Source organism: Macaca nemestrina, chromosome X (assembly GCF_043159975.1).
Source record: "Macaca nemestrina isolate mMacNem1 chromosome X, mMacNem.hap1, whole genome shotgun sequence".
In the NCBI taxonomy this organism is placed as follows: Eukaryota; Metazoa; Chordata; class Mammalia; order Primates; family Cercopithecidae; genus Macaca; species Macaca nemestrina.
The window spans coordinates 2,886,850-2,902,054 of NC_092145.1; the positions used below are offsets into that span (position 1 = coordinate 2,886,850).

A 15,205-nucleotide genomic window follows, 5' to 3' on the forward strand; every position below is an offset into this window, starting at 1 on the left:
GTAACACTCTTGCACTCTACAAAACGTCCTTAGCAGCACATGATCAGGACGTTACTGCCTAGCTCAAGGTGTCTTCCACCTCTTTCTTACCTTAAAGCAATATTCATGGCAGCAGATGCCAAGATGTTCTAGGGTAATCTTTGGACAGTCTCGGATCTCATGGTTGCAGTAAGTACAGATCCCTCCAGTTGTCCTGTGAGATGAAGAACAATAACCCGGTGGTCAGGCTGGTGTACAGACCTCTGATGTGACACAGCCAGACCTTCTGGTTTGGTGCAGCCAGGCCCAGGTTTGCTGTCAGGATCTCCAGGCTGCCATCGTTTTCAGTGGTGTGCAGATCAGTTCTCAGCCTGCTGTAGACCTCTGCATTATTTCTAAAAACTAGTCAGGCATCTTTTTCCAGCTCACAATGACAATGTCTCCTGTAGGTGTCCTGATGTGACGCTTATTCCAGACAGTTTGCCTCCCCCGACCTTCTGCTTAGAATATCCACTGGGGCCTGCTACCTTCTAGAGCAGGAAGACCAATGCCTTCTGCTACAGGAGACATGTCATTGTGTGCCCTGCCTGGCCCCCTGTCTTGATGGCCCTTCTCTTCATGCCTGGGCCAGCTGAGCCCTGCCCCCGCCTATACTCCTGGATCCACTCTCCGTGCTCTGTCTATACAGCCTACTCAGATCCAGTACTCAAGTTCTAGACACTGACTCCAGGGTTGAGCATCTTTCCAGTTCCAGGATGCCTGTTTCTGAGAGTCACCTCTGCTTTTCTTCCTCAGACTGGACTTTCTGAAAGTGACTGCTTGATCTGATGCCACAGGCCAAAATTCAGGGTACTTTCTTCCAGAGATTTGGGTCTGCTTCTGACAGGAGCCCAGGGGCGGGGAGACATTACCAATCTAGATCCACGTTAGCTCTGTCGGAGGACCCAGAAGTGCCATGGGCAGCTTGAGTGTGGCCCACCATCCTGCTGCTGGCCCAGGGTTAACTCTGGACAGCAGTGCTGCTGGCAACCCTTGCCCTCAGTGCAGCCCTGCTCCTCCTGCTTCTTTCACCACCAGTAGCACCAGCTCACAGCTGTTCTTTGTGTGTGTGCATGTGTGTCTGTGCATATGCATGTGTGCAAGTGACTGAGATTGTCCCTAGAGAGTCCCCTTCCTTCCTCCAAGCCTAGCGATGGATCAGTAATGTCTGATTCTGGATTTAGTAGTTGTGCAATGGAAAGGGGGGGTCCCTAGAGTATCTGATTTGTCACTCCATTAGAAGTGGAAGCCTCATTCCATTTGCCCCTATGTAGGTGGTTAACTCTCAGGTTTCTGACCAACCCGTCCTTCTCTGCTAAGACTTCATCTGCTGATGTGTCTCACCAAGTAATCTGTAGCTACTCAGAACCAGCTGCTTCTTCCGTTATAGGGGAGGAGATTCCCTGGCCCCATATGCTTGCCTGCTCCTGTATGTTTGCCCTTGGGGCCCGGTAGGATTCTTTTTATCTTAACTCTCTTACTTCCTTCCTTTTCCTCCCCAATTTAGCTTTCGCCTCTGAATGTCATCCACAGGAATTTAGATCTGCCTATCAATGAGAAGCCAGATGGCAGAGTAGAAACATCCCTAACCTGGGAGGAGTCAGGGCCCTGGAGTTTAGTCCTGGGTCTGCCATATTTGCTCACTGTGGACTGAAGGCTACTTATTCTACCAGATCTATTTTCTTCATAGCAGCCTGAGTGAACTCAATCTCTGAGACTCTCTTCTCCTCAATCCAAGAATTTTAACACAAGATTTCTTTGTCATTAAGATGGTCTGGTGACTGTGCCATCATCTAGTGACAGCTTTCAAAACTGCTGAACGAGGTGTTTTCTGTCCCTGCTTTCAATTTCGTGGCTCCATAGCACTGTGCATTCTTAGCTCTGTGTGTCTTTCTGGTTTCTTGATGCCAGCAGCCCATTTTTCCTCCTTCTCTGCCCACTCCTCTCTTTTGTAGTTATTTTATTTTTACTTCTGGCCAGATTTGTAGGTTAATTAAGTGATTGATTAGGTTCTAATCTGAAGGGCCCCTCCTGCTGACATGAGTCCTCTGGGCTGTCAGACACCACCACTTCCCATCTCAGTCACCGTTGGTATCTACCCTCTAGTCTCAGCTCAATTCAAAGGCTTTAGTTGTCATAAGTGTGATATCCCAAAAAGGGAAGCACCACCCTTCGGTAGTGTCCTTCGCCTTTCTGCAAATGGATTGGAGGCTGCAAAGCAGAAGATAAAAGCAAACAGGCTCAGCAGGAACTCTCCCTTCCCTGTTTCTCCTCTGTAGAAGTGCAAGCTCCATGCTAAGAAAGTCAACATACCTCTCAGAGTATGGAGTGCTGCCGCATGGAGGCTGCTTCTCCATGGTGAATGAGTCCTCAACGCTGCTGACACTGCAGGGAGTGTGATGGGGGAGAGGAGGGCAGAGATGAGAGCCAAATCACTATCATAGTTCATTTTCTAATTAACCTTTGGCCACAAGCTGAGACATAACTACGATGCCAGTCGTCATCTATCACTTGGTGCCATAGGGCCCTTCTATAGGGGGGGCAAAGGAGACCTTTCACAACGAGGGAGATGATCGGGGCTGGGTGGCTAGGATTCCTGAGGTTGTATACGCCAAGAGAACCCCACTGACCAGTGGGAAAAGAGCAGAGCTTTCCTCCCCGCCTATAATATAATGTGACAGTCACCAGGAGCCCACTCAGTAGAAATCAGATACTGGGAATGAGAAAAAAGAAGGGATCATTCTGGTATAATACCTATACTTGAGTTATGGGGCAGAATTAGGGGGTGCAGATGGGTTTGGGGTTTCTTTTCGGGGTGACAAAGGTATTCTAGAATTGGATAGTGATGTTTGCATAACTCTGTGAATGTACCAAAACCTCAGGACTGTACACTTTAAAAGGTGAATTATAACTCAATAAGCTGTTGAGAAAAACCACCCTAAGGGCCTACAGATGGTGAAACCAAAGCTCAGAGAGGTTGAACATCTTGTCCAAAATGATCCTAACAGGGGGGCCTGAGCTGGGGCTTGAACTTGACCCCCACAGCCATGCTCATCATTCCATAGCACCAATGAAAGCCAGTCCAGAAGCCCCAGAGGCCCAATCCTGAAATAAGGCCAGGATGCTCCTCTCTGTTACTAAAATCCTCCAGTGGGATGACATGTCATAAGAAACATTCCAAGGGACTTCATCTCAGTGTGGTAGGCGGCAATACACTGAGGTGACATGGAAGTACCCCCTCCACATGGCATCACGAAGCAAGAAAATGAAAAGATGATCAATGAAAAGGGGAGGCCGCAGCAGATGGATTGCTTGAGGTCAGGAATTCAAGACCAGCCTGGCCAACACGGTGAAACCCCATCTCTACTAAAATACAAAAATTGGCTGGGCATTGTGGTGGGTGCCTGTAATCCCAGCTACTAGGGAGGCTGAGACAGGAGAATTACTTGAACCCAGGAGGCAGAGGTTGCAGTGAGCTGAGATGGTGCCACTGCACTCCAGCCTGGGCAACAGAGCAAGACTCCATCTCAAAAAAATTAATTATAATTAATTAATTAATTAATTAAAATTAAAAAGCAAAGTCACACATGTATCAGGAACTGCAGTCACATGTGTGTTCAAATGAGGCAGCCTGGCATGACAGAAAAGAACATGGGGGCAGAAGAGAAGAGCTCTGCAATCTGAAAGGAAATAGGATGGGCTAGTTTGTCCCCAGGGCTCTGCCAGCTCTGTCAAGAGGGGTGCTCTCAGCATTCTACAAAATAAAATAACAAAGACAAGCAGAACAAAATGGCAGTGAAAATGGTGTACAGGATGAATTCACCAGAAGGGAGAACCCAAAGGTGCCCAGTTAAGTAGAACGCCTGAAAATGCATCAATCCCATCACAGAGCAACTACATCACTCATCCACTCAACAATTACCCAGAAGCTACTCTGAGCCAAGCCCTGGACAAGGAACCGGAAATGCAGGGATGAGAATATGGGAGCCGGCAGGAGAAGGCCGACATGGAAGGGTTTGGGACCTGCTCTTACCTGCTATAGCGTGCAGATACTGGCTTCCCAGAAGACACTTCACTAGCATTCACGTACTCCTTCACGAAGAGAATCCCTTTGCTGTAGAAGGAGCATAGCAGAAGTCAGAGGTACACCAGAAGATTCCAGGGAACCAGGCCTGGTCCACAGGAGTGGTTCAGGGCTGGGGAGACCCAGCCTGGTTTGAAGGAAGTGAAACAGCTTATGGGAAGGCCCAGGATAAAGGCACTGGCACTGCTGTGGACTCGGGTTACAATCCCAGGCCATGAGCATCTCTTGTTGTGTTTGGACTGAGGGCCCCAGAAAGGGGCTTCCTGCAACCAATAACAATGTGCTGTCTTCCTCCATGCAGACCTCGGTGCCCCCATCTTCTCCCCAGGCTTCTATACTTCTACACTTCAGTCCTGTGGGCTTTCCACTCCTACTTTAGGGCTGTGTCATCTTTCCCCTCTACCCACAACCAAGATATCCTCCAAGCTTTAATCCTACACTGTCAGTCTTTACCACTCAGCACCTCTCAGAAGGTACTCAGCTACTGCGCAATTTCCACCTCACATCTAACTTCTCCATTCTCACTCCTAGGGTCCAGAGGCCTAGAGGTTGCCTCATCCTGGACTGGTGTCTGCATGACTGGAAACAAGGTCTGCGTCATGCTGGGCTCAGCATGGCCCCAAATTTGCCCCCATTTCCATGCTGCACACTCCAGCTTGCTGACCTGATGTCTGCAGAGGCCCCCTTGGATATGCCCCCCTCCCACCCCCAACACACACACCTCACTGAGCAGCCTTCCTGCAGTGACATCCCTTCCTGCACCCTGACAGGTGGCCAGGAATGCCGGTGAAGCAGTGGGCATGTGAGAGAGACAGACAAACCTCATGTTGAAATGTGATTCCCAGTGTTGAAGATGGGGCTTGGAGGGAGGTGACGGGATCATGGGGGGATCCCGTATGAACAGCTGGCACCATCCCCTTAGTGAAAAGTGAGTTCTCATTCAGTTAGTTGACACAAGATCTGGTTGTTTCAAAGTCCGGGCCCTCCCCTTCCTCACTCTTGTTCCTGCTCGTGCCATGTGATGGTCCTGCTCCCACTTCAGCTTCCACCATGATTATAAGCTTCCTGAGGCCTTCACCAGAAGCCAAGCAGTTGTTGGTGCCACGCTTGTGCAGCCTGCCAACCTGTGAGCCAATTAAACCTCTTTTCTTTATAAATTACCCAGCCTCAGGTATTCCTCACACGCCTGGCCTTCACAGACTTGAGCTGGCTTCCCGGGCATGTTCCACAGGGACATCAGCAAGGAATCATGGATGGCAGAGCCACATCCACTAGCACACTAGGAAGTACCACTGCAGCCTCTTACAGAGATAGGAAAAAGGAGGTGTGGGAACGTCTAGGCCTATAGATGGGAGTTTATATTACGGGACTAACACTGTCCTGTGTGGCCCCTTGGCTAACGGCCTGCTGGAAATTGGGGAAGGCACTAAAGGGGAAGCAACATGGAACAAAAGCCAAGTCCTTTACTGCCAAGGAGGAAGTGGCAGAGGAACATCTCCCAGGTTGCTAGATAGCCCTTCTTACGTGGTAGAGCTGGAGTCCAATTCACTTGTGGGGGCTGGAATATAAATGTGAGGCTGCTCAGAAGTGGCAGTGACAGTAACGGTGACCATGCAGCTCGAGGGGCTCCTCACCCTGAAAGAAATAAAGGGAGGGGTGGGCATGTCAACCTGAGAGCTAACACCTTCCAGGGTCAAACAGACTTTTCTGAGCCTAACCCTTGAGCACTGCTCTTGAAGGTTCCTCCGAGACCAACAAATGGAACTTCTCCTCACTTTACAGACAAGCAAACCCAGGCTAGGCAAGTTGAGACGTGTCCCAGGTCACACTGTGAGTTGGTAGCAAGACCCCAATCTTCCAGTGTCCACGCAGAACTCCTGACTGCAGCCAAGGGCCTTGGCCTCTGTGACTCACTCAGTTAGAGTAGAATCATGGGGCTCCCAGGGATGTGACAGTCAGGAGGGCGCAGAAGGGGAAGACACAGCCCAGCTCACCTCCTCACTGGATGGGACAGTCCCTTACTAGGATCAGCTCCTTTTGCCACCCTGCAGGGAACTCTCTAGAGAACACAAGGCCAAGGGGCAGAGGACCATATGAAAGTAGGCATCATTGAGGAGGAAAGTCAGATGCACCTCATTCCCAGCAGAGGCGGGAGACTGACCGGTGTGGAAGTTTTTCTGAACCTCCACACTTCAGCTGCCAGATACGGCCCTTGGCCTGGAATCCAACCTCCTCAGCAGCCCAAAAGAGCTTTTCTCTGGCCAAGCCCATACTGGCTCTCACTCTGCCTGCCTCCAGGCTATGAGCCTCATTACCAAAGCTGCCATAGCTGTCTACTGCAGTTCAGGGCATGGTGTTGGGCAGCACCATTGACCACTTGTTTGCACCTTCCAACTTAAGTCTGCCCACCCTCCAATGGCCTGAGGCCAGCACTATGGGTGCACACTGCCCTGGGCTGATTCTGGTTTTCTCCAACATGCTGCGGCTCAGATCATACTCCAGATATGGCTGCCTGCATCTGGCCCAGGCTATGGGGTATTGTCCCCTTGCCAGAGAATGTAATGCCCAAGATTACAACTAGTTGAAGAGTAGGCAAAGGGAAGAACAATCATGATCTAGCATCTGCCTAGCTCTTTCGCCTCATAGTCTCAAACTATCACTTGCCACCCAAGCTCAAGCCATACAGACCAGCCTGCAGTTCCCCGGGACTTGCCAAGCTCTCATATGCCTTTGCAGACAACATCACCTCCTCCTCTGGGAAGCCCTTCCTGAGGGCCTTCCCTCCTACCTCACCCCAGTGTACCCAATCATCCTGTGCCTGTTCCTGCTTCACCCTATGACAAAGAAATATACCATAGAGACTGGAGGAGGTGGACCAGATAGGAGAGGATGCCCCACAAAAATCTGAAAAGACACATGGGGGATAAAATGCAGAGCCGAAGAGTGAGAAAAGGATCGATTCTAAGAGAAAGGAAGGAAGACCTCCTACTGACTGAACAACTACCAGGTGTCTGGTATCCTGTGATCCATGTCAGCAGAATACTGAAGGGGACAGCAGAACTGAAGGGGCAAGGTAAAACAGAAATTCCCTGGAGCTACTAGGGAAGCTGAGGCAGGAAGATCACTTGAGGCTAGGAGTTCAAAAACAACCTGGGTAACACAGTGAAACATCACCTCTTTAAAAAAAAAAAAAATCCCCTGGGCATCCCCCCAGGACTGCAACGTGAGCAATAGGAGCCCTCCCAATAGCCTCCTCTCCCTCACCTACAAGACACTACAGGGCCCAGCTCCTGTCCCTCGCTCACCTCACCCTGTACCCTCCAAGCACAGGGCTCATCGTTCAGGCCCTCCTCTCTATCTTCTTTGTACACGATGCCTCTCCCCAGGTTCTTTGGAAGGCAGGCTCCTCCAGATGTTTCAGGTCTCAGCTGAACTGTCTCCTCCTCGATAGAAAAGCTTTCCCTAACCATCCTTGCTACCACACCCTGCCCTAACCCCTCTTCATCAGAGCACCTGGTTTCTTTCCTTTCTGGGCTTATAACAAACGGAGGGGCAGTATGGATGCCATAGCGATGAACAGTATAGGCTCTAAGCTCTCTCTGGATTCTAATCTCCGTTAGGCCACTTCCTGGCTGCAAAACTGCCAGCAAATTACTTAACCTCCATCTGCCTCAGTTTCTCCATAATAAAAGCACCTCCTTCCTAGAGTTGGTGTGAGAATTAAATGAGTGAGTCCACATAAGGCAGGGAGAACAGTGCCTGCACATTGTCAGCACACAGCGGGTGCTAACGATTATTACGATCGTGCTTATTCCTTAGCAGACCGTGTGCTCTCTGAGAGAGGCTGCATGGGGCCTTAGCCATCGTGTTCACTGTGTACATGGCTGCTCATGGGAGGCTCTTAGTATGCAGCATCTCTAGCTGGCGGCCCATGGCTCCTGATTATTCCTGAACTCATGGCCACTTTGGGAAAAAAATATCTGGGGAACAAAGGGAGCTCTCAACAGACATGTACACCTTCTTTCACCATCATCAACTGCAGCTCCAGGCAGTGATAAAGGAAGGACTCACACAGAAAAGGACCAGAGGGAAACTGAGGCTGACTGCTGGTATGCATCCCATGTATTAGGTTTGAGAGACCAGAGCCAAGCTGAGGAATGCGAGGTCAGCAAACATTTTCTTTACTGAGTTCCTCGGCAAGATGAAGCTAGCACAGCCCTCTCCTTACCCTGTTCCCGAAGCCACCCTATCAAAGCGATGGATCATGGCAGGAGAGTGAAGGCAGAGCCAAAATACTTCATTGGCAGGGATAAGATTAGGAAAGACTGGAAGCTGGTCAAGGGAATGACCTGGAACTGAGAGACAGAGAGAGGACAGAGGTCACAGCAAGGCAGTTGGTCAAAATCAGTTAAGTGGACAGGACAATAGCCACAAAACACCAGAAATAAGGACATCTTGAGAATGCAGCCAGTCCTGCCTCAGACTGGAAGCCTCTACCACATGTCCTGCCAGTGCAAGAGCCAACAGGTGGGTTCCTAGTGACCAAAGCTGGATGTGAGAGCCAGAAAATTCTGTCATAGAGAAGAAGATGAAGTTCACCTGGCAGGATTGGGTAAAATGTCATCAAATCATGGCATTCTCTCCTGCCCTCTAGGCCCTGCCCATGTTGCAATGGCTGTGAAGCCCTTCCTGAGACCACACTGTTTCCAGTCCAACAACTCCAGCTTTCCACGGATTTTTGGAAATGGGAATTGACAGAATGTTTCAGGATGTATAAAATCTGATACTAGATTGCCTGTAAAAACATTTTCAAAACTCAATTATTTTCAAATGTGAAAAAATATGCTACAAGTCACCTAGGACTTCAAAATTGCGAAAGTTCTTACAGCTACCACAAACGTCATAATTTGGAGTGGACCCACACTGCTCTACAAAGGCCAGAAGCCAGGAAACTACCACTTTGGGAGACCTGAGCTGCTCACAGAAAAGCACAAGCGTCTAGTGCTGTCTGTTCTCTAGTACCTGGCTGTTCCTTGGTTATTGATCTCTCTCAGAAAATTCAGAGCCCCTGTTTCCTCAGGCTACTGCTGCCAACTTCTTGCAACCAATGAGCAACCCTGAGTCAGCACTGTGGAGCTACATTACTGCCCAAATCCATGGCCATCCCAGTGCTGATGGCAGTGGAAGAGCTCATCCAACTGGTACAGCTGTTATTTCTGGCAGTGAATCCCATCCACACCATGGCACACCTTGCTCAGAGAGCTTCTATCTCCGTTAATGGAAAAAGTAACCTATATCCCTCCCCTGACCCAGGTTTCCAGGTTTGAACTGGCTGCCAGACAACATGGTTCTCTGTGCATCCTCTCTGTGCCAGACTTAGTCTAACAGATTCGATGCTATGGCTCCAAGCTGAAATCCATGAATATCTACCCCTGACATGCTGGTTTCTCTGCTTCCCTCTGGCTCCTAACCACACTCGCCTGCAGAGGGTAACAGGCATGCCTAGTGTGTAGGGGTTTGTCCTGGGTTGCTGCCCTGGACAAAAACACTGGCTCTAGCAGGTAAGGTCCCAGTGCAGTTCGGCTCTTACCTGCTGGCACAGCTCTCTCGTCCAACAAACTGCTCAGATCCGCTGGTGCTGTTCTGCTGCTCTGGGGTGCTGGGATCTGCAGGTTGCTGAGTGAGTACAGCTGGGTCTCCTTGGTCACCTCTTGGGGCTCTAGGCCTGTCCTGCCAGGCCTCTCCGACCTTGGTGGCCACATTCTTCCCCTCAGAATCAGCCAACACGCTGAGGAAGAATAAGACCCTTATGAAGTGAGTGCCCGAGACTAGACATTGTTCTCCAATCGTAGGTAGGCTGGCTGTCATGTCTCGTGGACTTGGAGGGACTCATCTCCCCGAGGGTAGGGCAGACAGGAAGGAGGCACAACCGCCACTCCAAGCAGCAGGCAGTCTCCTCCTCAGTAAGACCCCAGCAGTGCTGCTCCTTTCTGACAAGGGCAAAGTCACCTGATGACTTCAATGAGGTATTAAAAGACATAGTCTTCTGGTTGGAAACACACTGGTATTCCTGTCCCCGTCCTCCCACTGCCATCTCTCCTTTCTCCAGTTCTTTCCTGCCTCTGGCCTCTCTAGGAAGACCTAAGCCATTCAGCCTTCTTCCCTGACTATGGTGCTCAAGACCTGTGCGCTGGCCAGGCTCATCAAGAACCCGGCAATCTAGGGAGGGGCTTGTCCCCCAAGCTACCCTGGAGGGCTCGGTAGGGGCAAGAGTAGGGGAGTGGGCACGTGTTGGTCGCCAGATTCCCAAATCCGCTGTTGACCCCACAAAAGGAGGAAGGGCCAGAAGAATCCAAAATTTCTCAGGTGGGGCTGTTAGGACGACCCTAGACCCATTTGTGATCCTCTAGCGCCATCTGGTGGCAGGATCCGGGACTGATGCAGAAAAAGCCTCTCCAAGGTCGATCTTGCCCAAAACTACCATTTTCTTTGTTGATCATCTCATTTCCCGGCGGGCACCGCGGGCCGAGTCTGCGGCTGCAGGAAATGGCGGCACGCGCAGGCGTACTCACGCCGACCGCACCCCAGCCTGTGCACGTACAATCTCAGCGCGCGTGCGTGCTCCCGCTCACTTATTGTTGTGACCGCGTAGTTTTCACAGCTGGAACCTTCTTGTCTTCTTTATTGTGAAGTAGTCATAAGTATTACTAGAAAGCAATCGCATTTTCATCTTTTTTTTGTTTTGTTTTGTTTTGTTTTTGAGATGGAGTTTCCCCTGTCGCCCAGGCTGGAGTGCAGTGGTGTGATCTCGGCTCACTGCAACCTCCACCTCCCGGGTTCAGGCGATTCTCCTGCCTCAGCCTCCCGAGTAGTTGGGACTAGGACTACAGGCACCCGCTTCCACGCCCCGCTAATTCTTTGTATTTCAGTAGAGACAGGGCTTCACCTTGTTGGCTAGGTTGGTCGTGAACTCCTGAGCTCAGGCAATTCGCCTGCCTCGACCTCCCAAAGTGCTGGGATTACAGGCATGAGCCACGGCGCCCGGCCATCCCTTTTTTTACAGATGAGAAAGTTGAGGTAAGAGTCCAATTGCAACTAATAAATGGTAGTCAAAATGGAATTTCATTGTGCTGCAGCTCAACCTGATCACATGACCCCTGCTACACTTTTAGCATCTCTAAACTTAGTTCCCCCCACCTAACCCCAGCTGCTTCTCTTCCCCTTCCAGCAGCCAAACTCCTTAGAAAGAGCTGTCTACACTCACTCTTGTCACCTTTTCCTTCCCTTCTTACCATCAACATTCCATGGAACCTATTAATTGCTTCTCAGACTATCTGCACTGAATGACCTCCCTTTCCCCTCTGTCTGGGACTGACATGCGGTCTTAAGGTGCAGCCCCCGACACCATGGGACTCACCACAACACCTGAACTGGTCTCTCTACCCTGTTCAACCAGAAAGTCTACTGATCACAAGCTTACATGTCCTGGCAATGTCAAAGTGCTACAAAAATATAAATATTCTCAATTTCTGTACTTGTCTAAGGTGGTAACAAATTGTTGGGGGGGTTAGGATGCTTTAATCACAGGATCACTGTGCAGATCACACTACTCTAGACATTCTTGCAGCTAAGTCCAGTTAACTGGCAGAGTTGGTGACTCTCCCTTTTACATTTTTCTTCCACAGCAGCACACTGGTTGGTTTCCTACCTCACTGGCCACTGCTCACTCATCTCTTTCACAAGCTCCTCCTGTTCTATCTTACTTCTTAATATGGGGTGCTGCTCCTATATGTCTTCTCTTCTCACTTTATGCATGCCCCTACAACAATATCACCCATCCCCCTGGCTTCAGTTGCACTGACGTATGGAAGACTCTCAAATACCTATTTTCAGTCCAGACCTCACCCCAAAGTTCCAGTCCCATTTGTCCATTGTTAAAGCAAACTAAATATGACCTGAGAAGGACTCCGTACTTCCATATTTGAGTCCTTGTGGATGAAAAGTAACCTAGCTTAATAGGGAGATAAAATTGAAAACGTAATTTAGGAGTATGCATGCGTAACAATAGCTAAGTCTTGGCCAATCCCAGCGGCCATACTTCAACCATTCATACACTGCTGAGTGTTCAAACTGTGTTCAAATAAAGCATACGCCCAAGCTGTAACCAATCCAGCCATTCTGTACCTCACTTCCAATTTCTGTACGTCATTCCCCCCCGCCCCCTGCCACCTTTTTTTTAATCTATCAATCTTCTTCTACCATGCAGCTGTGCTGGAGTCTCTGTGAATCTACTGTGGTTCTGGGGGCTGCCCAATTCACAAATAGTTCATTGCTCAATGAAACTCCTTTAAATTTAATTTGGCTGAAGTTTTTCTTTTATCACCATGTACCTGCCTCCTGCACCTCACCTCTTACATGTCTCATAGGTATCACATTTAACATGCCCCCAAACATTTCTTCTATCTCCCTGGTTGAGAGTCTGAGTCAATGAGGTGATAACAGTTTTTTGAGATGAGGAACACAGGGGGAGATGCAGAATTAGTACATTAGTTAATTTGTTTTATTTGGTTGTTTTTGGTGAGACGCTGTGTTGATAAAGATGGTTTGGGACATGCTGAGTTTTAGAAGGTGGCAGAAGTCCATAAGGTTACCTCATGGAACTACATATAGGTGAGCCTGCTGCTCCTACCAGCTGTTTCCCCTTGTTTCTCAAGAGTCTTAAGCCAGAAACCCAGAATGGATTATTGCCTGAAGGATGATCAAGTGTTCACAGTTGTCTGCTTTTTACCCTCTCCTTTGCCTTGACAGAATGTTAGGCAGTCTTCTCTCCTCCCCACAGGGTCTGAACTTTGCTTGCTCCTGGCTAGGTAAGTGCTAAACTGCAGAACATGCCCCACTTCGCAGCTTCTCCTGGGAATCGGCTGACTGCAGGGAAACACATTTCTGGTCAAATCATGCCAAATAGGTTCCCCTTTGCTTGCCCACTGGCCCTTGAAAGTAGCTGAGCTTCTAGCTCTACTTACTACTCCCTCCCTCCTTTTTCCGTATTATTTTGTGATGTTTGCAAGTCCTAAGATTGCAGCATCATCCCTATTGCAGTGGTCTTTTTAAACAAATTATTGGCCGGGCACAGTGGCTCACGTGTGTAATCCCAGCACTCTGGGAGGCCAAGATGGGTGAATCACTTGGGGTCAGGAGTTCAAGACCAGCCTGGGCAACATGGTGAAACTCTATCTCTATTAAAAATTCAAAAATTAGCTGGGCATGGTGGCGCATGCCTGTAATTCCAACCATTCAGGAGGCTGAGGTAGGAGAATTGCTTGAGCCCAGGTGGTGGTGGTTGCAGTGAGCTGAGATGGCACCTACATTCCAGCCTGGGTGACACAGCGAGACTTGTCTCAAAAATAAAATAAAATAAAAGCCTCTCTTTATCTAAATCCATATTTGTTTTTTGTTTTTGACACAGGGTCTCACTCTGTCACCCAGGCTGGAGTGCAGTGGTGCAATAATAGTTCACTGCAGCCTCAAACTCCTGGGCTCAAGCAATCCTCCACCACTTCAGCCTCCCAGGTAGCTGGGACTACAGGCACACACCACCATGCCTGGCTAATTTTTAAAATTTTTATAGATACAGGGGTCTCACTATGTTACCCAGGCTGGTCTCTAACTCTTGGGCTCAAGCAATCTTCCTCCCTCAGCTTCTCGAGTGCTGGGATTACAGGTGTGAGCTATTGCACCCTGCCCGGAGTCAGTATTTGTTTTTATTGGACACTTTTTATGGTTCTGTGATTCAGTTACTTTGATTCTGTTAAATGACCTCTTCCCAGTTCTTTTCTGTTTGAGCAAGAATCTTCCCAGACAGAAGTCTTCCTAGCTCTTTTTGAGTGGGGCTTTAACCCCTGATTCTGTTGAGCAGGACTCTTCCTGGTTCTTTTCAATTTTAGCCAGAATTGTCCTGGATAGAAGTTTTCTTGGTTCCTTTTGAGTGGAGATTTACTCCCTGACTCTCGAGTGGGAAATTCCTGGCTCTTTTGTGAGGCCTCATTGTTTCCCTTGACACCTTGTCTAGAGATTGCATAAGGAAAGCCCTTCCGCTCCTCAGTAAGGACTGAAGAGAAACTTTGGCTCCCAGATGAGGACTGTATGCAGAACTTTCTAATGAGACTGTCCAGCCTGGCTCCTTTCTCTATTTGATCTGCCTCTTCCCACAGGTAACTCTCAATCTACTGGGTGCCCTTCCTCCTCTTCCTCCTCCTCCCTTGCAGACTACATGCTCTGCCCCTATGGCACTCATTCTGTCCAGTATATCCAAAACCGGCCAAAAAAAAAAAAAAAAAGTAATCATGAAGGGTAATTTGGAACTTCAGTGACCTTACTGGGGAACCTGGGGTCTCCCCAAACCTGCTCATCTAAGATTCTCCCTTCCCATCTTCCTACCGCATCCCTCCTCCCTTCTTTTCACCACTTTAGACCTTCCCTTCAGCTCCCTGAATCTTTTCATCTGTCCCCTTCCACGCCTCTACCTCCTACATACCCCTATCTACCCTTCCACAGGCTTTCCCCTTCCCACTCAGGCCTCTCAACTGCCTAGAGCCAGTAGAGCTTCAGGTCCCCTGCCCCCATTGAGGGCTCGCCATTAGATCTCTATTTGTGTCTGTCTGTATGTTTAGTATACATGTATCTTGTATATGTGTAATATTTCAGTACCTCCAGATGGCACTACCAAATTGATTTACAAAATCCCTTATCCTCTATTCTAATTGACTTAGAGATAAATAAGTACTTATATAAATTAAATCATTATAAAACTCTCATAAATTAAAGAACCAACTTCTAATACTTTCAATGTAAACAACAAAAAAAGTATTCTTATAAAAACTAACCCAAATGCTTTTAAAATTCAAGTTCACAGAATTTACGTAAACTTTTGGCAAACAAGACTAGTTTGATATTGTTAGTTTAATAGACAGCTGTGTGTCTGAGTCATGAGCATTACCTATAATACAACAGAATACAAGCATATATTTTTACTCTACTTGGGTATATTCCTCCTAAACTTAAACAGGTTTACATGTTGAATAAGCTAGTATTATATCTACTACA

At 48.7% G+C, this 15,205-nt stretch overlaps 1 protein-coding gene across 8 annotated transcripts in view; it reads right to left on the reverse strand.

Moving 5' to 3' along the window:
- LOC105470186 (zinc finger protein 185 with LIM domain) overlaps positions 1–15,205 on the reverse strand; it is an 82,431-nt gene that overhangs the window by 13,781 nt on the left and 53,445 nt on the right. For all 8 annotated transcript variants that reach the window (XM_011721950.3, XM_071089260.1, XM_071089265.1 and 5 more), the window contains 5 exons: positions 9,693–9,890; positions 5,627–5,737; positions 4,052–4,132; positions 2,332–2,403; positions 91–193 (listed from right to left, as the gene is read on the reverse strand). In XM_011721950.3, coding sequence (XP_011720252.2) covers positions 91–193; positions 2,332–2,403; positions 4,052–4,132; positions 5,627–5,737; positions 9,693–9,890 — 565 coding nt within the window. The remainder of the gene's footprint in view (positions 1–90; positions 194–2,331; positions 2,404–4,051; positions 4,133–5,626; positions 5,738–9,692; positions 9,891–15,205) is intronic.